Source organism: Ranitomeya variabilis, chromosome 1, assembly GCF_051348905.1.
Source record: "Ranitomeya variabilis isolate aRanVar5 chromosome 1, aRanVar5.hap1, whole genome shotgun sequence".
NCBI classification, from domain to species: domain Eukaryota; kingdom Metazoa; phylum Chordata; class Amphibia; order Anura; family Dendrobatidae; genus Ranitomeya; species Ranitomeya variabilis.
The window spans coordinates 880,503,014-880,528,014 of record NC_135232.1 but is presented as its reverse complement, the minus strand read 5'-3'; the positions used below and the strand labels follow the sequence as shown (position 1 = coordinate 880,528,014).

The 25,001-nt window shown below is 40.7% G+C and overlaps 1 protein-coding gene across 2 annotated transcripts in view; it reads left to right on the top strand.

The window, feature by feature from the left end:
- MANBA (mannosidase beta) overlaps positions 1 to 23,161 on the top strand; it is a 78,917-nt gene extending 55,756 nt beyond the window's left edge. For both annotated transcript variants that reach the window (XM_077278031.1, XM_077278039.1), the window contains exons 13-17: positions 397 to 561; positions 13,631 to 13,775; positions 17,718 to 17,860; positions 21,237 to 21,494; positions 22,826 to 23,161. In XM_077278031.1, the coding sequence (XP_077134146.1) occupies positions 397 to 561; positions 13,631 to 13,775; positions 17,718 to 17,860; positions 21,237 to 21,494; positions 22,826 to 23,056 (942 nt within the window). In that variant the 3' untranslated portion in view covers positions 23,057 to 23,161. The remainder of the gene's footprint in view (positions 1 to 396; positions 562 to 13,630; positions 13,776 to 17,717; positions 17,861 to 21,236; positions 21,495 to 22,825) is intronic.
- The last annotated feature ends 1,840 nt before the right edge of the window (positions 23,162 to 25,001 follow it).

Below are 25,001 nucleotides of genomic sequence, written 5' to 3'. Positions count from 1 at the left end.
TTCAGTTCGTACGTAGGCGGGGACAGTGACGCCAGGGGTCATGTGTCACAACACAGCTCCAGAGCCCCGGGGAGAGCTAGTGCTAACACCACTGGAACAGTGCCAGCACGGGAGGTGAGTATAGGTTTGTTTTTTGTTTTTTTGTTTTTTTATCGGTGCCAAACATTTAGTGCAAGATGGGGTTGTCCTAACAGTGGACAGCCCTTTTAATAGTTTAGAATGGGGCAAATGTGGTGACATTCTCTTTAATGAATGAGAAAACCCATTTATTTGCAGATTGCTGTAGAATTCTAGTGGACATTTGGTAGCAAATCTATCCCGAGTGAACATGGCTGTAAAGTACAGTGCTAATTTCAACAGACTAAACTCTAGTAATGATGAATTATTTTACTTTAGGTGTCTGTTCCTGAGGACTGGTCGTACTCTAGCAACTTCAGTAATCATCGTCAACATCATGATTCAGGAAATGAGCAAATGATGTTCCAGGCCGGTCTACACTATAAGATGCCAATGAACGCTGATCCTGTGAAACAGTTTCATGACGCTTTATACCTCACTCAGGTAGCATGATTTATTTTCTAACTGGCTTGTGTTGATGTGATTTTAATAGTTGATGTGTTGTCTATATACAATATAGAGCGTGTTTCTTTTGTCTCCACTTTTTAAAGTAGACTGAGTGTCAACACACACACACACACACACACACACACACACACACACACACACACACACACACACACACAAACACACACGAGTTTACACTAGGCATTTTTTCAATGTTTCAACCTGATTTCTTGGCAGGAAAGAAGCTGCAGTAAAAAGCCTGTTTACCTTGTTGTTTTTGTTTTTTTTTTGCAGCGGTTTTGGCATGCTAGATTTGTCTCTTGTTGATAAAGTTTAGTTTAAAAAAAAATAAAATAAAATAAAGTCCTATTCTATAGAATCAGGTTTTAGCACAAAAACACAGCAAAACCGGATACCTGTGTTTTGTCACCACCCATTTATTTCAACAGGTGAAAATGCTGAAAGAAGTGACCTGTGCCATTGTGCAAAAAAAACATGCAAAGCACAAAATCCTGATGAAAAAAAAACAAGCCAAGAGCATGAGATTTCTGAAATTTCATAGGCTTTGCTGGCACTGTAAAACACAGCTGAAAATATGTATAAAAAAACATAAAGCTTAAAAACGCCTAGTGTGAACTTAGGCCTAAAGGGAATGATACATTTCCTCCAAAGTACTTTGGGAGGTGTATACATATGCATGCAGAGAACTAGCCCATATGGAGACTGCAGACAAACATTGTCATTTACTTGGATGTAAGGCTATGTTCACACGTTGCTTTTTTTCTAAAAAAAAAAAAAAAGCTGCAACGCAAAGTTGGTTTTGCTGCGTTTTTCAGGATCCCAAAGTTTAGCTTTGCTTCCACCATACAAGCATGAACAATGAAAGGTGTTAGGGAACCCATGGAAGACATATGTGAAACCATAAACTTATTTTTGGAAAAAAGGGCAAATTGATTAAAGTATTTTGTGAAAAAAGATTTTTAGGTCTCAAAAAATAGTGACTGTTCTGCACAAAAAAGTTCATGAGTTTATGAAAAAAATAATTACAAATGTAATCACAGATGGGGAGTTAAATTGGTCTGGAATGGTTTACCTAGCACATTGGCAGTGCATTTTGTAGGTCAGACACTGTTTACTTTTACACATCGATCAGAGGCATTGATTTGGTCAGGCATACTTTATGCAGTTAATAGCCTCTGTGTCTGTACTGTTACATACTTAGGCAGTTAACTGGTTCATGCAGCTTTACATGAACACCCGAGCCTTACACTATGGCTGGTCCAAATAACTAAAGCAATTGTTACCATCCACCTCTCGTGTCTCCCCTTTTCCTCATAGATTGTAAGCTTGCGAGCAGCAGGGCCCTCATTCCTCCTGGTATCTGTTTTGAACTGTGATTTCTGTTATGCTGTAATGTCTGTTGTCTGTATAAGTTGTAAAGCGCTGCGGAATATGTTGGCGCTATATAAATAAAATTATTATTATTATTATTATTAGTTTCACACATTGGTCAGCCATTGAATTGCTCAGGCATTGTTTACTTTAACACATCATTAATTTAATTGTACAAGTCCGTAGTGCCATTCTCATGTGAAGAGCCCAAGAAATTTTGGTTTAAACTTGAGAAAATCGCAAAAATAATTGGGTTTCACCCACTGCTGTACCTGCTTTTTTTTTTTTTTTAACTAAACACTAGTGATAGACAAACATGCTCCGATAACGTCTTATTCAAGCACACTTGGGTGTTATCAGAGCCTCTGGGAGTGCTCGTATAATATGAAAATAAAAAAGGGGAGAAGCCAGCGCTGCTTATGGTCAGAACGCAATACATAAAGTGCACATGCACATATTGATTTCTAACTGTATTTCAAAATGAGACATTTAGCAAACAATTGATCAATTATTTGAGCCACCCCGCCATGCCAAGGCATTCTCATAATGGGGCAGTCCTACTCTGTTTTTTATATTCACTGTGCCATTACGGCCTCCTAAATGTATTAAAAGCAAGACCACATTAATTGCAAACTGTACCTGAAGCATTTCTGAATCACTCCCATGGCGCCAGAAAGGGCAAGCGCAGATAAAGGTTGACCAGGTCCAGACATAGACATTTCAGGTCCAACCTCCACACTGCCTGCCCAGCACCACAGATGAAGGGTGAGACAGGCTGAGACACAGGTGCACAATCAAACAGAGCCTAGGGCAGGGCAGGGCTGCTGTATGTGTATACAGCAGCCTAGATCAATCACAATGAACACAGAAAGAATGGCGTGCATTGCTAAATGTCTCATTTTGATATACAGTTAGAAATTAATATGTGCATGTGCACTTTTGTATTGCGTTCTGACCATAAGCAGTGCTGGCTTCTCCCCTTTTATTTTGATATTGGTTTGTGGCTGACCACCACTGTTGCCGTGCGCGCTGGGTCATGCACGCCATTCTTTCTGTGTTCACTGTGATTGATAGGCTGCTGTATACACATACAGCAGCCCTGCCCTGCCCCAGGCTCTGTTTGATTGTGCCCCTTTGCCTGGGCCTGTCTCACTCTCTCTGTGGTGCTGGTCAGGCAGTGTGGAGGTTGGACCTGAAATGTCTGTTTGGACCTGGTCGACCTTTATCTGCGTTTGCCCTTTCTGGCACCATGGGGATGATTCTGAAACGCTACAGGTACAGTTTGCATTTAATATGGTCCCGCTTTTAATACATTTAGGAGGCCTTTATGGCACAGCGAATATAAAAAACGTAGAGTAGGACTGCCCCATTATGAGAATGACGTGGCGGGGTGTCTCAAAGAATTAATCAATTGTTTGCTAAATGTCTCATTTTGATATACAGTTAGAAATGAATATGTGCATGTGCACTTTTATATTGCTTCTCCCCTTTTATTCTCATATAATATGATCTTGTTTCTATGGCTGCATGATTTGCAGCTTTCAGACAGCCTGAACATGTATGGGGGTTGTGTAACTAACAGGCAACCCCCACGTGTGTTGAGGCTGGCTAACGGGTGCAAATCAAGATTCTCAGATAAGATGTTATCTGAAATCATTCTCTCATCGCTAATAAAACCGCATGAAAAACTGATGACAATAGTTTTTGCTGCGTTTTTGCACTTACTCATTGCAGTTTTCCAATTCAGTCAGGGGAAAAAACAATGTGTGCATGAGATTTCTGAAATATAGCTTTTGCTGGTAGAGTAAAAAGCAGCTGTTAATTTGCATAAAAAAGCAGCAAAATAAAGCAACGTGTGAACATACCCTAAGGCCATGCTCAAACGTTCAGTATTTGGTGAAACCGTAACCCAGAAAAAAATCCAAGATCAGGGAGTGATATCAAACAGTAGAACAATAAACAATTCTTTATTAACAGATCACATACAAATTAAAATCAGATGCCTCTTGTCAACAAAGGAGACGCAGCAAGATGTAATGTAATTCATGAAAAAGATTTTTTTTAAATAATTAATTATACAGCAACTATAAGGTATTGTGGAGCTCACTCCCGTGGTAATGTTTATTGCATTACTTTTTACCTAGGGATGGAAGAGAGTTACAAAGGCAAGTGCATTCCACTAGGCATAGGTGTGTATATAGCCACAGACAGACCAAACTCCAGTAAGGTGCTTCAGTCCATGTAAATTCACTATGTAAACATAGGTGTATATATGACCACAGGATATACCGAACTGCAGTACCCATAACTCAGGCATTAAGAACATTCCATGTGTAAGTAGGCTAACTGCTCAAGACAAAGCAGTGCCATCAATGATCACATACTGGTAGTAAAGTACATATTGGATTAATACCACATTGCAATTAGTGTAGAAACCACAGAAGCCAGAGTATCAGCTGCATCTCCCATCCCCGACGCGCTTTCCGTCTTATCTTCTTCCGGGGGCGTCTCATGTATCTCTTATGGACTAATATGTGTGCTCAGTATTTGGCCAGTATTTTATATCTGGATTTGAAAGCCAAAACTAGGAGTGGAACAATCTAAATAAAAGAATAGTAGAAACACGCACCAATTCTGCATTTTCAGCCACTCCTGATTTTAGCTTACAAATACTCAACGTGTGCCCATGGCCTAAAGCTAAGCTAGGGATTTGTAACCGCTCCAGCACCAGCAAGTGTTATTGGATTCACCAGGTACTTTGCTAAATTTGTTATGCTGCTTCATAAATTTTGCGCATGTATATACTGTGTTATTGTTTAGTCTAGGGTTACTTATGTTACATAGTATTATATTTAAAGTGAAAGTCCCTTTAACTCCTGATCGTGCGGGGCACAGGAACTGTACCGACACAATCGTCACTGGGAGCTCTGTTTAAGTGTTAGCCGTGCCCCGGCTGTCACAGCCAAGGGCAGTGGCCACATCACCCTTGCCTGTTTAACCCCGTAAATACTGCGATAAATAGTGATCACAGCATTTAGAAGGCTAGGAGAGGGAATGGGCTCTCTCTCCCATGCGAATGGCACCCCCTGCAACGTAATCGCAGGCTGCCAATGGTAGCCATGGCAATCTGGGGTCACATGACTATCTCCAGGACTGCCAGCTACGGTGGCCTGTTAGACCATGCCAGGAGCATGTTCTAAAAGGTGTTCTGTCAGTATAACACTGAAAGGGTATAATCACTTGAAATTAGAGTGCAATGCATTATACCAGTGATCAGAGTAATAAGTTAAAGTCTTATAGAGGGACTAAGTAGAAAAGTGAAAACAAAAGTGTAAAAATATTTAAAAATATATATAGAAAAAGTGGAAAAAATCTACTATATAATTGTCTAAGGGGTACTTCCGTCTGTCTGTCCTTCTGTCTGTCTGTCACGGATATTCATTGGTCGCGGCCTCTGTCTGTCATGGAATCCAAGTCGCTGATTGGTCTCGCCAGCTGCCTGTCATGGCTGCCGCGACCAATCAGCGACGGCCACAGTCCGATTAGTCCCTCCCTACTCCCCTGCAGTCAGTGCCCGGCGCCCGCTCCATACTCCCCACAGTCACCGGTCACACAGGGTTAATGCCAGCGGTAACAGACCGCGCTATGCCGCGGGTAACTCACTCCATTACCGCCGCTATTAACCCTGTGTGACCAAGTTTTTACTATTGACGCTGCCTATGCAGCGTCAATAGTAAAAACATCTAATGTTAAAAATAATTTAAAAAAAATAAAAAATCAGTATATACTCCGCCTTTCCCGCTCCTCTCGACGCTCCGGTGACTGCTCCATGCAAGCGGCAGGTTCCTTTGCTAACGATGGTGTGCGACAAGGACCTGCCATGACGTCACGGTCATGTGACCGCGACGTCATCACAGGTCCTGCGCGAGAAGGACCTGCCATGACGTCACGGTCACTTGACCGTGACGTCATCACACCCTGGGACCGGAAGCTGCTGCCTGCACCCCACACAGGCGACAGAACAACAACGCGCCTTCGGAAGGTGAGTATATGTTTATTTTTTTAACCTGTGACATACGTGGCTGGGCAATATACTATGTAGCTGGGCAATATACTACGTGACTGCCCAATATACTACGTGGCTGGGCAATATACTACGTGGCTCTGTGCTGTATACTACGACACTGGGCAATATACTACGTAACTGGGCAATATACTACGTAACTGGGCAATATACTACGTGGCTGGGCAATATACTACGTGGCTGGGCAATATACTACGTGGCTGGGCAATATACTATGTGGCTGGGCAATATACTACGTGGCTGGGCAATATACTACGTGGCTGGGCAATATACTACGTGGCTGGGCAATATACTACGTGGCTGGGCAATATACTACGTGGCTGGGCAATATACTACGTGGCTGGGCAATATACTATGTCGCAGGCCAATATACTATGTCGCAGGCCAATATACTACGTGGCTCTGTGCTGTATACTACGTCACTGGGCAATATACTACGTGGCTTGGCAATATACGTCACTGGGCAATATACTACGTCACTGGGCAATATACGTCACTGGGCAATATACTACGTGGCTGTGCAATATACGTCACTGGGCAATATACGTCACTGGGCAATATACTACTTGGCTGGGCAATATACGTCACTGGGCAATATACTACGTCACTGGGCAATATACTACGTGGACATGCATATTCTAGAATACCTGATGCGTTAGAATTGGGCCACCATCTAGTTATACTGATAAATACATATATTTATGTAAAAACAAACAAAGTACACATTTGTTATCACTGTGTCCGGAATGACCTTATCTGTAAGACTGAAACACTATTTAACCCTCTTCAGTGAAATCTCTAAAAAAAAAAAAAAAAAAAAAAAAAGTTTTTTGTTTTTTTTTTTGCAAAAAAGTGGAATAAAACTCTATGAAAAATTCGAACGTGAATAAAAATGGTATACCAGAAAACGTCATCTTGTCCCGCAAAAAAAACAAGCCGCCATACAGCTCCCATCAGTGGAGAAATAAAACACCTAAAGTTCTCAGAATATAGAGATGCAAAAACAATTCTTTTTTCTATAAAATAATTTTCATTGTGTAAAATGGGCAAAACATAAAAAAAAATATAAATGTGGTATTGCTGTAATCGCACCACTGACCCAAAAAATACAATTCCTGAATTTTTGGTTTTTGTTCATTTTCCCCCAAAAAATCGGAATAGAAAGCGACCAAAGAATGTTGTGATTGAAAATGGTACCAATAAAAAGGTCCACAAAAAAAGCAAGCGCTCACTTAACACTGTCAGAAGAAATGTAGAAAAATTATAGCTCTCAAAATATGGCAATGCAAAAACTTGGTAAACTTTTTTTTGTGTGACAGCAGTCAATCACATAAAAAAGACATAAATCTGGTATCGCTGTAATCACACCAACCCAAAGAATTAAGTTGTCTAATCACTTATACCCAACGAGGAACAGCATAAAAAAATAAATAGAATAAATTTGTGAGCTGCTGTTGATTTGTTCATTCTGCCTCCCACAAATCGCAGTAAGGCATGGCTCACATTTATCCTGCGCTCTACGCTGAGCACGTACACCAGGGTTTTCATGTAAATCTTTGAAATATGTGATTCCCGGTGGAAGACTCCCTATAATGAGGTCGTTAAAAGGACTGTGGATGCTGTCTGGCCTATGATTCAGCTGTGTCAGTCTTTTTAGGCGTGCACAAAAGCATGGTTAGGTACAATTTTGTACACCACTGAAAAGGACAACGCTGAACAGAGGCCTTATAGAGTTCAGAGTAACTCTGCTGCCTCATTATAGTGAATGGGTCCATTGAGGGTTTCATCTGAATCACATCATTTGGAAATTTAGATGGAAACCGTGATGTAAGTGCTCATTGTAGATCACAGGATAAATGTGATCCGAAATGTTATGTAAAATGTTCCCAATAAAAGCTTCAACTCAGTCCACAAAAAAAGCAAGTCCATCATCTGTTGGAGGTGGAGGAGGGGCAGCGGGTTACAGGAGGCAGGTGCCAGCTGCTGCGGCTATCACATGTGCCTGCTGCTAAAGAGAAATTAATATTCACTGCTCTCCGCCCATTGAAGTGGAGAGCAGTGAATATTAATTTCTCTTTAATTGCGGGCTCACTGATAGTCGCTGCTACCTGCAGAGACTGGGCTCTGAAGTGTGCCCGCTACTTAAGGGAATGAATATTCACTGCTCTCCACTCCTATGGGAGTGGCTAGCAGTGAATATTCATTCCCTTAAGTAGCGGGCACACGTGATAGCGTCTGCCCGCTATTAAAGATTATTATTTATTTATATAGCACCATTGATTCCATGGTGCTGTACATGAGAAGATCATTGAATATTCACTACTCTCCACGCCCATAGTCCTGGTGGGGAGAAGTGAGTATTCCGGCAGCTGTCCTCTGGTTGTTATCAGCGCATGACATCACTGCCATGAGCTGCTTACAAGCTGAATTCAACTGCTAGCATCACAACAGGACGCTGTGAGGGAGCGCAGGGAAGGTAAGTAGAATGTTTTGGTTTTTTTTTAATGTTTTTCTAATGTGGCCATGCATACCAGGATGGGGCCATACATACCAGGACGAAGATGGGGGCCCTGCATACCATGATGTGGGATGAGGGGGCCATGCAGACCAGGATAAGGATGAGGGGGCCATGCAGACCAGGATAAGGATGAGGGGGCCATGCGGACTAGGATAATGATGAGGAGGCCATGCATACCAAGATGGGGATGAGAGGACCATGTATACTTGAGGACATATATACCGGGATAGGGAATATTAGTACAGAATTGACCACATTTTTTGCTTTAATTATTTTTCTATTTTCCTCCTCTAAAATCTAGGTGCATCTTATTGCTGGTGTGTCTTATAGTCCAAAAAATATGGTCGTTTTCAGTCACATATGAGGTATTGGCTTAGGAGAAATTGCGTAACAAATTGTACCAATCATTTTCTCCTGGTATCCATTTTGAAAATCAAAATCTTGAGGCCCAAGCAACATTGTAGTGGAAAAAATATACGGTAAATGTTCCATTTACTTAGGTAAATGTTATACAATTATTTGGATCGCCTGAGGGCTAAAAATGCTCACTACACCCTTAGATGAATTCATCGAGAGGTTTAGTTTTCAAAATGGGGTCCTTAGTAGGGTTTCTGCTGTTTTGGCATGTCGGGGGCTTTTCAAACGTAACATGGCATCAGCAATTTATTACAGCCAAAATTGAGCTCCAGAATTCAATTGGTGCGCCTTCCCTTCTGAGACCTGCCATGTGCCCAAACATTAGTTTTCCACAACCATATGGGCTATCTGTGTACTAACATTTTTGTTTGAAAAATTAAAATGTTCATTCATTCCTTTCACATAGCTTTAATTCATGTGAAGCACCTAAAGGGTTAATAGTAATACACTTCTTTAATGTGGTTTTGAGGAACACTCAGGGGTGAAATTTTTTAAATGGTGTCACTTTTGGGTATTTTCTGTAACATAGGCCACTCAGTCACTTAAAATGTGATGTAGTCAGTAAAAACAAAATGGTTTTGTAAATTTTGTTGGCGAATTACAAATTGCTGATTAACTTTTAGCCCTTCTAATTTCCTAACAAAAAAAAGCTGTTTAAAAATGATGCTGATGTAAAGTAGACATGTGGGAAATGTTATTTATTAACTATTTTTGTGATATAACTGTCTGATTTAAGGGAATAAAAATTCAAAGTTTGAAAATTGCGAAATGTTCACATTTTTTGTTAAAATTTTTATGATTTGTGCTTATTTTTGAAAACATTGAACAAAATTTACCGCTAGCATGATGTATGTGTCAAGAAAACACAGTCCCATAACCACTAGGTTACATTAAAGCTTTCCAGGGTCTTTTGGATATTTATACCATCCTTCGGGGGCCATACAAACTCCGCCCACAAAGTACATCCTGACTCTGGCACTTGTCAGGACGTAATCTTTCATTGCATGCCCTTCAATGTTCAGTAGTGAACACTGTGTGTGTGTGTGTGTGTGTGTGTGTGTGTGTGTGTGCTAACAGAGCAAGAAGAAATTAATGAGCTGGTGGCAATCAAAATACAGCTCCCTGCCCAAGAATACGGTCCCTGAGAATCTGCCCGGGGGCCTGATAAAAGGTCATCGAGGGCCGTAAATGGCCCTGGGCCCTGAGGTTCCACACCCTCGTCATAAAGTGACATTGGTCAGAATGGTAACATTTTGCTTGGTCAAGAAGGTGAAACAGGCTGGGGGGTGGTGAAGGGTTTAAAGGGCATCTGTGAGCAGGTTTTTGCTATGTAATCTGAGAACAACCTGAGGTAGGGGTTAAAACACACAAATGAATGATGTGTCACATGTCTGACTGTGCTGTTTGCTTACACTGAAGGTTTTATCACATGGTGATTATCATTACTGTGGCTAGCTGGTGTGGGCTCCTGTTTGTCACTCCTATGATAAGCCGCTCACTGTCAACAGATTATGTACATAGAGAGCCTGGTGTGGTCGGGGCATGTTTCACGGCTCTCCTGCATTGCTATATAGAAAAACTCTGTGTCAGAATGGCTGCACCCAGTAGTAATCTAAGTGATACCTTGTTGGATTGAGATTCTCTTTCCCTACATCACGCTGCTCTCAGATGACAAAAACCTGCTTTTCCAATTAGGCCATGTTCCTTGTTGAATGGGTCAAAAAGAGTTTCTAAATCACATTCCAAATGTGGTGCACAACATGTTGGAGCAGATTTTGGTGCAAATAGACCAGAAACTAAATACTTAACAATGCTGGTGCATATTTACGGTTTCTTGGTAACATTCTATCAGTACTGATTAGTTTGTGGGGGGAAACAAGGACGCACTTCAACTACTCTTCTGAGTACTGGCAGTTGATGACTACTATTTTTTTCTAAAGTTTTTACAGAAACCCCTGGTGACACCTATTTCTTGCCATAATATTTCTAAAGATTTTTCCAGTGGTTTTTGTCAGAAGACAGATAAGTTTCCAATTCTTAGAAATCTGTGAAACCCTTTCTGCTTTTATTACTGTTGGAACGTGTTCCCAATGTCTTCTTAACCTCTTAAGGACCAGAGGTATTTCCATTTTTCCCCTTCCGTTTTTTTGCTCCCCTTCTTCCCAGAGCCAAAACTGTTTTATTTTTTGTCAATATGGCCATGTGGGGGCTTGTTTTTTACGGGACGAGTTGTACTTTTGAATGACTTGATTGGTTTTACCATCAAATAATGTACTGGAAAACGTGAAAAATAAAATAATTCTACAATTTTTTTTTTCACCATGTGCACTAAATGCTAAAACGTACCTGCCATTATGATTCTCCAGGTCATTACGAGTACGTAGGTTCCTGCGGCGCTAATAGCAGTACGACTATAACAAGCACAGGGGTCGACATACTAATCCATCGGCGAACCGCCTTCATGTGACTCGGGCACCGATGGGCGTGGTTTGCGACACACTTCCTTAGCTGCTGGTAGATCGTGATTTTACCCACAGCTGTTAGAGGCACATGACAGCTGATCAGATCAGGAGCGTGCTCATCATCGGAGTCCGCACCAAACAGCGAGAGGCACCCAATGACAGACACTGCACGTCATTGGGTGTTAAGGCAATTCTCGTTAAAGGTTCGATCTTGACTTTCAGGATTGCTACTTCCGATAGGTGCATTAGCGTTCACGTCCTCTTCCTTCTAGAAGAAGCAATTTGCATATCTTTTCTGAGATATATGGCTGTTTTAATTTTTCCATCAATAGAGCTGTGTAAGGGCTTGTGTTTTGGCATGCTGCACTTCAGTATTTTATTGGTACCTTTTTGGGGTACATACTTTTTTATTGTATTTTGGTGGAAAATTGCAATGACTTAAAAATTGCAAATCTGAAATGTTGTATTTCTCTTTGTTTTTGGTAATTATCCTATGTTTTAAATAAGTTTGTTTTGATAGACCAGACTATTATGGATACAGTGGTACCAAATATGTTTTTTCTCTTTATTTATTTATTTTTAAAGTTGTGGATTTATTTTCTACTTCTTTTGAAACATTATTTTCTATATTTCACCTTGTTTTTCGTCCCACCCCAGGGGATTTTAACCTGCAATTATTTGATTGCTTATTCTACAGTATATGCCATTGTATTCCACTATATCATCTAAGTCTCTTTTGAAGCTTGGCCTATAGGTGGGATTTAGAGGATTACCAAGATACAGACCTTCAGCATTTTTATGATATTAATGATTGTCTCTTTGGCTTGGGTCACACAACTGTATTTTCTCTCATCTGAGAGATTCAATCCGAATCTGTCAGTCCTTGAATATTGGACCGCACTCAGATCTCATCTCCGTACAGTCCAATTCTTCCCTTGGACTTTTGACTTCCATGGCCAAGTGCGATCCGAATTTCTTATGCAAATTGAGCATACTGCAATTTTTTTCTTCTCTGACAGACTCTAAGGAAAAAATCGAACATGTACACGGCCTCTTAGAATATCATTGGTCCGAGTGCGATCTGATGTTTCGTCAGATCGCACTCGGACAGAAAATATGGACATCTGCATGAGCCCTTTAGAGTGTTCGATCAGTGGTAGTCAAACACTCAACACCCCCACCAGTGACCAGCTACAAGCTCAAGCAGTGGCCATTTGTGAACAGTGTATGGAGCGGAACGCCACAGCTGCATCACACTGTTCAGTGGCTCCCAGTGCCGAAAACTGCAGACCAGTCAGTATAGCCTTAAGTATCTGCAATACCTGGGGGTGGCCTTTGAACAGTGTGTCCACTAAGGAACGGTCATAAATATCATAGTAGTGGAAAGCCTCTGTAAACTATTTTGTTTTTAATCCCTTTTTTTGAAGATTAATTTCATGGTATACCTTTTTAGCCTGTGAAGTTGCCTCTTTTTGTTAAGCTCTCCAAGTCCCTTGCATAGACAAACAGTTAAATGATGACTGGTTGCCAGTATCCACCATTATAAGTAGCTAACTCCATATTGTGCACTCTACATAATCTCACAGTATGCACTAGGGCCCTAAAATATTAGAAACATACACCCAATCTCGGGAAATAAATATTATACAATAAATCAGCACAACATGTTGTAAAATAACACACTGACAAGCTCCTCCGTTACAAAGAATTGTGGCCCTGATTCCTCACTGCCTTTGCATAGTTTTTTCGTCTAGGTTTATTTATGCCCCTCCACCCTTTTATTTTTCTATTTGCACCTTTTTTAAGTCTTTTGTTATTTGTCCTCATCTGTTTTTTTTTTTTTTTTTTGCTTTGTGGACTGATTCATCAATTGCAACTTTTTAAAAATATCTCAAAATTTTGTGCAACTCCAGTCCCCTCACTGGTGTATTTTTTAGTACAGCAGATGTATGATGCAAATTTTGCATCATAAGTCGAAAAAAGAAAACATTCAAAATGGGAAGAAAGGCCATTTTTGAAATTATGCCAAATTTATGACTTGCGTGTGCCGTTTTGATGTAATTGGCACCAAAAACTGCAACCCATAAGTTAACAAAGCAAAGTGACTTAAAAAATACAAATAAAGAATCGGAATAAGGTTTACTCCTCACCCTGACAAATAATACCAAAGTTTCCTGTTTTCCTCATCACTAGGTAATGCAGGCTCAGTGTGTCAAGCTACAGACTGAATTTTACAGGCGCAGTCGGAATGAAATTGTGAATGGACGGGGTTTTACAATGGGTGCTCTCTACTGGCAATTAAATGATATCTGGCAAGCACCGTCTTGGTCTTCTATAGGTATGTGAGAATCCATCATTTCAGCTTGGCATACACAATGCAAAAAAAACTAGAGTTATAAATTTTGAAGGGAACTTGTCTGAAGTTGTATGCTCCAAATCTGGCTGCTTTAATCAAACAGGGGTCATTTAGAAATGTTGTTTTTTTTTTGAGAATCTGTCTTCCTTACCCCAAAAGAGCCACAAAAAGTCACTTAAACAATTTACTTTTAGAGGACCTGTGGGTTGATATATGCTGCCCGAAGCACAGGTACCATGATTTGGGAATGGGGCAGGTAGAAGTAATCACAGACCTGCCTCTTGAAATAGTCAACCTAGATGCTTTGTTCCTGGACGAATTTTAAAATTGTTTTCTCTCTACCCCCAAAGTACACAGATCTCCTTGAGAGTCTGCCTCCAGAACTGGTTTTAAATGAAATTGGGAGTTACCAATGTGAGACATGTAGATCAGGAGAGCAAACTTTATATTGTCTCATACTGATAATGCCTCATTTAATTTAAAATAAGCTCTGGAAGCAGTTTCTTGGGTGGGATAGATTTCCATCCCATAGATCTTGGCTCATTTACATATTATGAATAATGTGGATTACCATGGAATAAAACATCAATTCACAGATATCAAGGTATCATTAGATTCAGCTTTGTATGACCTGCATGCCCATATAGGCGGATGGTTGGTGGTGGTTGATCCTACTGACAGATTTCATTTAACATGCTAACAAAATAAAAGCTGGAAAAATGTATGCTGATGTAAAGTACATACATATGATAAATGATTTTTATTAATCATCTTGTTCTTTATGACTATTTGCTGTAAGGGCATGAAAAATCAAAGTTCAAAAGTTTTGAAATTTTCTACATTTTCACCACATTTCTAATAATTTCATAATTAAACAGAAATGTTATTGTCCTAAATTTACCACTTACATAAAGTACAATGTGTGACGTAAAAACAGTCTCAATCACTGATATATGTAGAAGCATTCCAGAGTTATTAAATAATGTGACAAGTCAGAATTGAAAAATGGGGCTTGCTCATTTAAGTCCTACTTTTCTTAATTACTATATTGTGCTATGTAAAATAATAACAGTCTGTACTCGCCTACGGCTGCCAATCAGTGGTGATTGTGGAGTCATACACAGTTGTCATCTGTGTCCATTTTGGTGTTGTTGGAGTCAGAGTTGAAGTCTGTATAAAATGGACCGACTCCTAAAATATATATTAAATTGGGTTCAGTGGATCAGTGCAGGATGTGCTGTAAATGTTTTCAGAATAATTTGGGAAAGTTATGAAATGCCCTATAAATATCTGCTCTATTCCTGATCTAAGGCTCTCGGCTTTTAGTTGAGATGAATCTGTGCTGCACTTTATGTACATTCTCCGTAGTGAGGCAGTGCTGTGGAGTCGGAAGTCAGAGAAATTGAGGAGCCGGAGTCAGTCGGTGGTTTAGCTTACAGACTCCACAGCCCTGGTTATACAGAGCAAGAAGACTACATGGCACGAGTGTGATAATCTGATGATAAAATACTTCTCAGTAACTGACACATTGCTGGAATCAGGATCTCAAATTAAATAGGAAATCTATGCTGACATGTTCTCTTAAAGTTTTAGTGGCACATGAACTGCCTTTTTCTGACCGACCTGCCTGAATTTGAGTAGACTCCAACATAGCCTTTGGTCGTCTCTTCAGAAGAGGTGATACATGTGCAGATGGATATTCCAGCTTTCGCAATGCCATCAGAAGCTTACAGCTTCACCACTATGCGTGCAGGGATGCCTATGGCGTATACGCATACGCGGCGTGTCTTTCTAGACCGCAGCATGTCAATTTATGATGCGGAGACGTTCAGTTCAATGTATATTATGCGGTGATTCCACATGGTTCAGTGAACACATGTGTAATCACCGCATGTACAAAAGCCGGTAGTGTTTTGGACGGAGCGGACATGTGCTGCGTCCAAAGCGCTGCCAATACTGAATGTGGAAACATACCCTAAGAGCTGCAAAAATGTGTTTGTAAGAAGACACATTTAATTTCTTCTGTTCTGTGTTGATTACATGTCACACACTGGTAACTTAACCTTTTATTGAAAATAAGCTTTGGAGGCCCTGCCCATAGCCTGGAAGAGGTCATTTACATAAAGTGATAAAACATGATTTCTCAACAACAAGGCGTCTGATATGATGCACACATGTAGGACTTTATTTCAGCAGTCTATAACCTGTATGCCCGTATTACCAGTATTTTCCGGCGTATAAGACGACTGGGCGTATAAGATGACCCCCAACTTTTCCATATAAAATATAGAGTTTGGGATATACTCGCCATTTAAGTCTTGGGTCATCTTATACGGCGTGTGCAGAGCTCTGAGGTCACCACATATTTTGCAGGGAGCGGTCCTGGATGGTTCCCAGGGTCTGGAGGAGAGGAGACTCTCTCCTCCAGGCCCTGGGTACAATATTCATGTAAAAAAAAATAATTAAAATTAAAAATAGCGATATAGTTACCTTCTGATGGCCCCCGGAGTGCTCCCGACTCTCAGCAGTGCACGCTGTTGCTTCCGTTCCCAGGGATGCTTTGCGCGAAGGACTTTTGTGACATCACGGTCGCATGACTGCGACATCATCTCAGGTGATTTGCGCAATGCATCCCTGGGAACGGAATCCACCGCGTGCACCGCTGAGAGCCGGGAGGACTCCGGGGGCCATCAGAAGGTAAGTATATAGCTATTTTTTATTTTAATTCTTTTTTTTACATGAATATTGTACCCAGGGCCTGGAGGAGAGTCCCGCCGCTATTAACTAGTTAAATGCTGCTGTCAAACGCTGACAGCGGCATTTAACCGGCGCTTCCGGCCGGGCGGCCGGAAATGAGCACATCGCTGACCCCCGTCACATGATCGGGGGTCAACGATGCTTCTGTATTGTAACCATAGAGGTCCTTGAGACCTCTATGGCTACTGATCCCGGCTAGCTGTGAGCGCCACCCTGTGGTCGGCGCTCATAGCACACCTGCATTTCTGCTGCATTAGCAGCGATCTGATGATCGCTGCTATGTAGCAGAGGCAATCGAGTTGTGCCAGCTTCTATAGGCTATTGAAGCATGGCAAAAGTTAAAAAAAAAAAAAAAAAAAAAGTAAAAAAAATATAAAAGTTTAAATCGCCCCCCTTTCGCCCCATTCAAAATCAAATCAATAAAAAAAATCAAACCTACACGTATTTGGTATCGCCGCGTTCAGAATCGCCCGATCAATAAAAAAAAAGCATTAACCTGATCCGCTAAACAGCGTAGCGAGAAAAAAATTTGAAATGCCATAATTACGGTTTTTTGGTCGCGGCGACATTGCATTAAAATGCAATAACGGGCGATCAAAAGAACGTATCGGCACCGAAATGGTATCATTAAAAACGCCAGCTCAGCACGCAAAAAATAAGCCCTCACCTGACCCGAGATCACGAAAAATGGAGACGCTACGGGTATTTGGAATTTTTTTTCACCACTTAGATAAAAAATAACCTAGACATGTTTGGTGTCTATGAACTCCTAATGACCTGGAGAATCATAATGGCATTGACCGTTTTAGCATTTAGTGAACCTAGCAAGAAAGCCAAACAAAAAACAAGTGTGGGACTGCACTTTTTTTTGCAATTTCACCACCCTTGGAATTTTTTTCCCGTTTTCTAGTACACAACATCATAAAACCAATGATGTCGTTCAAAAGTACAACTTGTTTCTCAAAAAATAAGCCCTCACATGGCCATATTGACGGAAAAATAAAAAAGTTATGGCTCTGGGAAGGAGGGGAGCGAAAAACGAACATGGAAAAATGGAAAATCCCAAGGTCATGAAGGGGTTAAAGTACATATTGCGTTAAATTATGGCACGTATGCTAGATAAAATTCTGAATTCTGACATAAGATAAAATATTCTTTGTTTTATAGAATATGAAGGCAAGTGGAAAATGCTGCATTATTATGCCAAAGGTTTCTTTGCCCCTGTAGCAACAAGTGCGTTTGAGGACCAAGATATCTTAAACATTTATGGAGTGTCTGATCTGTTGAAGGATTATTCTTTCAAGCTTGCAGTAAGCTTCTTTTATTTACAATACTTTAGAATGTAAACTTACATGAAGATGGGCCCAAAATACCAAATTTTTAATTTGATTATTGCATATTTATTGAGATTTTTATGTAAAGGCCTTAAAATATCTCTTAATTTTGATCCAGGCTGATATGATAACACTTTGCATTTTCTACAGTCTTGTACTTGGGTAAGCTGTACCATTTAAAGTGGTTGTCCATGCCTGAGGAAAATTTTTGGCCTGCCTTGCTACCAAATACTAGCTGTGCATAATGTACACACTGTTAGGAATCGGAACTGCTTCCTGTTGTTGTCACATCGAGAGCTTCTCTCAATAGAGCATTAAGAGATACACCGTGCAAATCACAGATTTGTGGTCAAGTGATGACTGCTGAAATCAGTAAGCAAAGCTGAATCCTAATAGTTTGTATGTTATATATACACTGCTGGAACTTTACAAGCTGCAGGGTCGCCAACAATTTCATCAGGGATAGACAACCTCTTTAAATGTACCCTATTCCATATTATACATCCCATACACTGCATGCATAGTTAATAGGCAAATGAGTATGTTGACCATGTTATAATTTGATGCATATTGTGCAACTCTAAGCTGCTTAAACTTGAATGCTTATTTGATGAAGCAGGTCGTGTAATACGTATTTGTGTAACGAGGGAGGTTGGGACCTAAGGATATGAACACCCTTTATCCAGGCGTGCAGAATTATTATTCAGCTTGTTTTACTCAAAGTGGGCCAAAAAAGATATTTAATGGACTCTGAAACTTCAAAAATTGTTACAAGTCTTACAGAGGGATGCATCAGTTGTGAAATTGGTAAGAAATTGGGGTGTGCTCTCAGATCCATCAAAAGTTTTGTTGCAAATAGTCAATAGGGTAAAAAAAATGTTTTGCGGAAAAAAAAGACACGCATTAACTGCAAAAGATTTGAGAAGAATCAAATGAGAAGTGACCAGGAACCCTTTATCCTCAGTGGTGAAACCTGACCACCACTGAGCAAGACATATAAGTTGAAACATATAGACTGGGCCAAGAAATATCTGAAGATACAGTGGGGCAAAAAAGTATTTAGTCATTCAGCAATAGTGCAAGTTCCACCACTTAAAAAGATGAGAGGCGTCTGTAATTTACATCATAGGTAGACCTCAACTATGGGAGACAAACTGAGAAAAAAAAATCCAGAAAATCACATTGTCTGTTTTTTTATCATTTTATTTGCATATTATGGTGGAAAATAAGTATTTGGTCAGAAACAAAATTTCATCTCAATACTTTGTAATATATCCTTTGTTGGCAATGACAGAGGTCAAACGTTTTCTGTAAGTCTTCACAAGGTTGCCACACACTGTTGTTGGTATGTTGGCCCATTCCTCCATGCAGATCTCCTCTAGAGCAGTGATGTTTTTGGCTTTTCGCTTGGCAACACGGACTTTCAACTCCCGCCAAAGGTTTTCTATAGGGTTGAGATCTGGAGACTGGCTAGGCCACTCCAGGACCTTGAAATGCTTCTTACGAAGCCACTCCTTCGTAGCCCTGGCGGTGTGCTTTGGATCATTGTCATGTTGAAAGACCCAGCCACGTTTCTTCTTCAATGCCCTTGCTGATGGAAGGAGGTTTGCACTCAAAATCTCACGATACATGGCCCCATTCATTCTTTCATGTACCCGGATCAGTCGTCCTGGCCCCTTTGCAGAGAAACAGCCCCAAAGCATGATGTTTCCACCACCATGCTTTACAGTAGGTATGGTGTTTGATGGATGCAACTCAGTATTCTTTTTCCTCCAAACACGACAAGTTGTGTTTCTACCAAACAGTTCCAGTTTGGTTTCATCAGACCATAGGACATTCTCCCAAAACTCCTCTGGATCATCCAAATGCTCTCTAGCAAACTTCAGACGGGCCCGGACATGTACTGGCTTAAGCAGTGGGACACGTCTGGCACTGCAGGATCTGAGTCCATGGTGGCGTAGTGTGTTACTTATGGTAGGCCTTGTTACATTGGTCCCAGCTCTCTGCAGTTCATTCACTAGGTCCCCCCGCGTGGTTCTGGGATTTTTGCTCACCGTTCTTGTGATCATTCTGACCCCACGGGGTGGGATTTTGCGTGGAGCCCCAGATCGAGGGAGATTATCAGTGGTCTTGAATGTCTTCCATTTTCTAATTATTGCTCCCACTGTTGATTTCTTCACTCCAAGCTGGTTGGCTATTGCAGATTCAGTCTTCCCAGCCTGGTGCAGGGCTACAATTTTGTTTCTGGTGTCCTTTGACAGCTCTTTGGTCTTCACCATAGTGGAGTTTGGAGTCAGACTGTTTGAGGGTGTGCACAGGTGTCTTTTTATACTGATAACAAGTTTAAACAGGTGCCATTACTACAGGTAATGAGTGGAGGAAAGAGGAGACTCTTAAGAAGTTACAGGTCTGTGAGAGCCAGAAATCTTGATTGTTTGTTTCTGACCAAATACTTATTTTCCACCATAATATGCAAATAAAATGATAAAAAAACAGACAATGTGATTTTCTGGATTTTTTCTTTCTCAGTTTGTCTCCCATAGTTGAGGTCTACCTATGATGTAAATTACAGACGCCTCTCATCTTTTTAAGTGGTGGAACTTGCACTATTGCTGACTGACTAAATACTTTTTTGCCCCACTGTAGATTTCTCAAAGGTTTTATAGATTGATGAGATGATAGTGACTCTTGACAGACCAGATGGTGGGTCTGTGGCTGGATCAGTAACAGACAAAGACCTCTACTTCGACTCAAACACCAGTAAGGTGGCTATGGTGTACTATGGGCTGGGATTGTAAAAGATGAGCTAGTTGGACCTTTTTGGCTTGAAGATGGGCTCAAAACACCCAAACTTACTGCCATTTTTAAGAAGACGCTTTCATCAAACAGTAGTTTTTATGCAGGGCAAGGACTTAAAGATGAAAGAATGACATGGCTCCTTCCTTATCTGACCTAAACCCTATTGAGAATTTGCGAACATTCTTAATTGGGAGGATATTTAGGGTGAAAGAAAATGGTACAGCTCTCAGAACAATGTCTGGGCGGCTGTATACACTGTGAGGTGAAGATGGAGAATAACATTTCTCCATTGTCTGCGGCAGAGGAAATCGAACTGCACTCTGTGCCTGAATACAGTGTGAAAGCATCCTAACATTGGTCCAAGTGCTGTCAGATAAAAAATCAGATGGCACTTGTCTGATGTATGGGTTGGTGTGAGCGAGCCCTAAGACATACGAGTGGGTTGTTTTCATCCTGCCAGGCTGCTTAAGGAGATATAATGAGGGGTCTGCAATAGTTAGTTAAGTATTTAATGTTGATGTTAAGTTTAAATACTGTAATTTTATACTTTCAGATTAAAGTCTACAATTGGGACTCTCTAGCACCAGTGTGTGAAAAGGTGACAAATGAGTTTGTATTAAATGCAATGAGTTCTGGAGTAATCTACAAAGAGTCCATAACAGAACTGCTCAGGAGATGTGGAAACACTACCAGGCAGAAGAGCGTGGTCGTCTTTTATCTGTTAAACAATGGACACCTTTTCGGCTCAGAAAACTGGTATTTTTTAAGCTCCCTGAAGGAGGCACAAGGACTTCTGAAATCAAATATTACTGTAAGTACTAGTTAAATGGTAACTGCAGTTTAATTTTTTCATACATGAACAGTGCAAGTGAAGATAAGAAACTGTAGAAGATATCTTATTAGAGAAATGTCTTTTCCCACTAATTAGTGACTTTGCCTCTCCTGCACTGATCATTGACTCTCAAAAACGGCTCAAATCTGTCTACAAATCTGTCTGCAACAAATGATGAAATTACATCTGCTGCCCATAGAACTGTATAGGGAGGGGAGAAACGACAGGGAAACAGGCAAAAAGAGTGCAGAGGCAATAAGCGCTAAAGACACAGGATACAATGGCACGAAATAATGTTGTTCATCACGTACTGTACACAAGACAGCTTATTCTGAAAAGTTACCTAAAAGTGCACTTACACTTTATAAATAGTTTTCTAAAACACCAACATTTTGCAAGTCTAGAAAGTGGTATTCATTGGCTTTTTGTTTGTTTTAAAAAAAAGGATTGTTTTGCCGTTTATCTTTCGGTATAGGATTTCAGAAATGCGTATTACAAATGAAAAAAAAAATGCTATACAAATGTCTAAAAGCCATGTTTTCTTCGAGCTTTTTATAACCTCTCGTAACAGATTCGTGAAGGAATGGTTTCGTTGTTTTTACAAAGAAAAATGTTTGCAGGAGACTGCACTATAATAGTTTTTACTTAATCTTTCCTTAGTCATTTTGAACTTTATAGCAGCACAGCCCAGCCACGATCCGTGTAGTCTTCTGGGCTTCCATCTCTAGTGTGGGAGCAGGACTGTAGCATCTTATGATATTCCATAGAGCTGGAGATGAAAACCAAGAGATCGCTCTGCTCCTTTGTGTCAGTAAAATTGCTAATTATTTAGAACAATAATTCTAGTATAGGCTCCTGCAGTATAGCTACACTTTAATGTCCTGTTAAATGGGAAAATATTGAGTCACAAATGATGATTTTTTTCCCCGTAGATTAAAAAGGAATACAATGTTTTTAGTACAAAAAGTAAAAACCATTGCACCAAAACCTATATTGTGTGAGCAAAGCCTAAAGGGAAAAAAATACTAAGCGCCCACATTTACACCTTGTGGGTCACATTTCTCATGAAACCTTTTCAGAAACGATTCTAGCTGTACGTCACTTTTTGTCAGACTGAACTCAATCCCATTAGGATCGTATCAATGATTCTCAATGTTAATAATAATGTAATAATAACAAAATAATGATTATATTAATGGCTACTTAATATCCTTCTCTAGAACAATTTACCAAGCCAGACAAAATTTAAATTGTCAATTTTGAATTTAAGTAAATTTGTATTTTTTTTTTTTATTTTTTTTTAAATCCAGGTGTCTATTTCTATGGCTGACTCTGCCTACGCGTTCACACTGATCAGCTCCACTCCAGCTGCTTTTGTTTGGCTGGATGTCTGGGACATTGCGGGACGGTTCAGTGATAACGGCTTTCTTCTGACAGAGGAGAAGACAGTAGTTTATTTTTATGCCTGGGAACCAACAAGTATTAATGCACTAAAGAGGTCCCTCCATATATCCACCATACAAGACATTTATGAACAGTAATGACTGCGGAGGGTTACAGAGCTGAGCGACAGCATTTCTATTAGAATGTACACATTTTCCAATGCTAAATACAAGATTTGGATTATGCTTATTGTTAAAACATTATTTGGCTGTGTCATGACTTTTTTTTTTTTTTTTTGGGGGGGGGGGGGGGTAATTATAGCAGAGTAGTTTACTTGTCAACTCCAACATTAGCCAGTAATTTTTGAAGAGCAACTGTTGGGGATCTTCCCATAGGTGAGTAAGCAATGACACAGAGGAGCACGTTTCAGTACTGTCTAATTCTTAGGCGGTGCACACTAAGGGTACTGTCACACAGTGGCACTTTTGTCGCTACGACGGTACGATCCGTGACGTTCCAGCGATATCCATACGATATCGCTGTCTGACACGCAGCAGCGATCAGGGACCCTGCTGAGAATCGTACGTCGTAGCAGATCGTTTGGAACTTTCTTTCGTCGCTGGATCTCCCGCTGTCATCGTTGGATCGGTGTGTGTGACACCGATCCAACGATGCGTTCGCTTGTAACCAGGGTAAACATCGGGTTACTAAGCGCAGGGCCGCGCTTAGTAACCCGATGTTTACCCTGGTGACCATCGTAAAAGTAAAAAAAAACAAACCGTACATACTCACATTCCGGTGTCGTCAGGTCCCTAGCCGTCCGCTTCCCACACTGACTGACTGCCGGCCGGAATGTAAGAGCAGAGCGGTGACGTCACCGCTGTGATCTGCTTTCACTTTACGGCGGCACTCAGTCAGAGCGGGAAGCTGACTGCAAGGGACCTGACGGACACCGGAATGTGAGTATGTACTGTTTGTTTTTTTTAACTTTTACGATGGTAACCAGAGTAAACATCGGGTTACTAAGCGTGGCCCTGCGCTTAGTAACCCGATGTTTACCCTGGTTACCCGGGGCCTTCGTCATCGTTGGTCGCTGGAGAGCGGTCTGTGTGACAGCTCTCCAGCGACCACACGACTTTCCAACGATCACGGCCAGGTCGTATCGCTGGTCGTGATCGTTGGAAAGTTGCAGAGTGTGACAGTACCCTTAGTGTCCATTTACAATGCGAGATTATCGTGATTGAGCCTCCCTAAATACTCTCCTTTCAAGATAATCTTGCTGTGTAAACAGGCTGGTGGTCACCTGATGAACAAGCGTTTTGCTCATCTTGTGAAACAATCTTTTGTGCTGCACAGAAGATCACTCTCGGCAGCACACTGTTCTGTGTGCACCAGATGTCGCACTAATGAGCAATGGCAGCCTATGTGCACTGAACAATGTAGTACAGATTTTTTGGTGTGCATCATTAACTGCGTCTGCCTTTGTAAACAGGCGCTATTAAACGATTAAAGAAAATGAGAGTTTTCAATACGGCGACCTAATATTATCAAATTTTGTGCAGCACCTGTGGTTTAAAAATGCTCATCATACGCCTGGATAAAATCCTTGTGGGTGTAGTTTCCAAAATGAGGTTACTTGGTTGTAGGGTGGGGGGTTCTGCTATTTAGGCATCTTAGGGACCCTGCAAATGCGACATGGTCACCTCAGTCTTTCAGCCAAATTTGTGTTCCAAAATGTAAATGGCGCTTCTTCCCTTATGAGCTTTGCCGTTTGTCCAAAGAGAGATTTCTAATCATATCAGCTCAATCAGAAGAAACTTGGTAACAAATTTTGCTGTCCATTTTATTGTCTATCCCTTGTAAAAGTGAAAAAAAATTGAGGCTAAAGGAACATTTTAGAGGCAATTTTTTTTTCATTCCACTTTGCATTAGTACCTGAAGGGTTACAAAATCTAGTGACAGCAGTATTGAATCATTTTAGGGGTGCGGTTTTTAAAATGGTACCACTTTTAGAGATTTTCTAATTTATAGGCCCCTCAAAGGGGATTTAAATCTTAATAGGTCCCCCAAAGAAACAAGTTTTCGAAAGTTCATGAAAAAAAT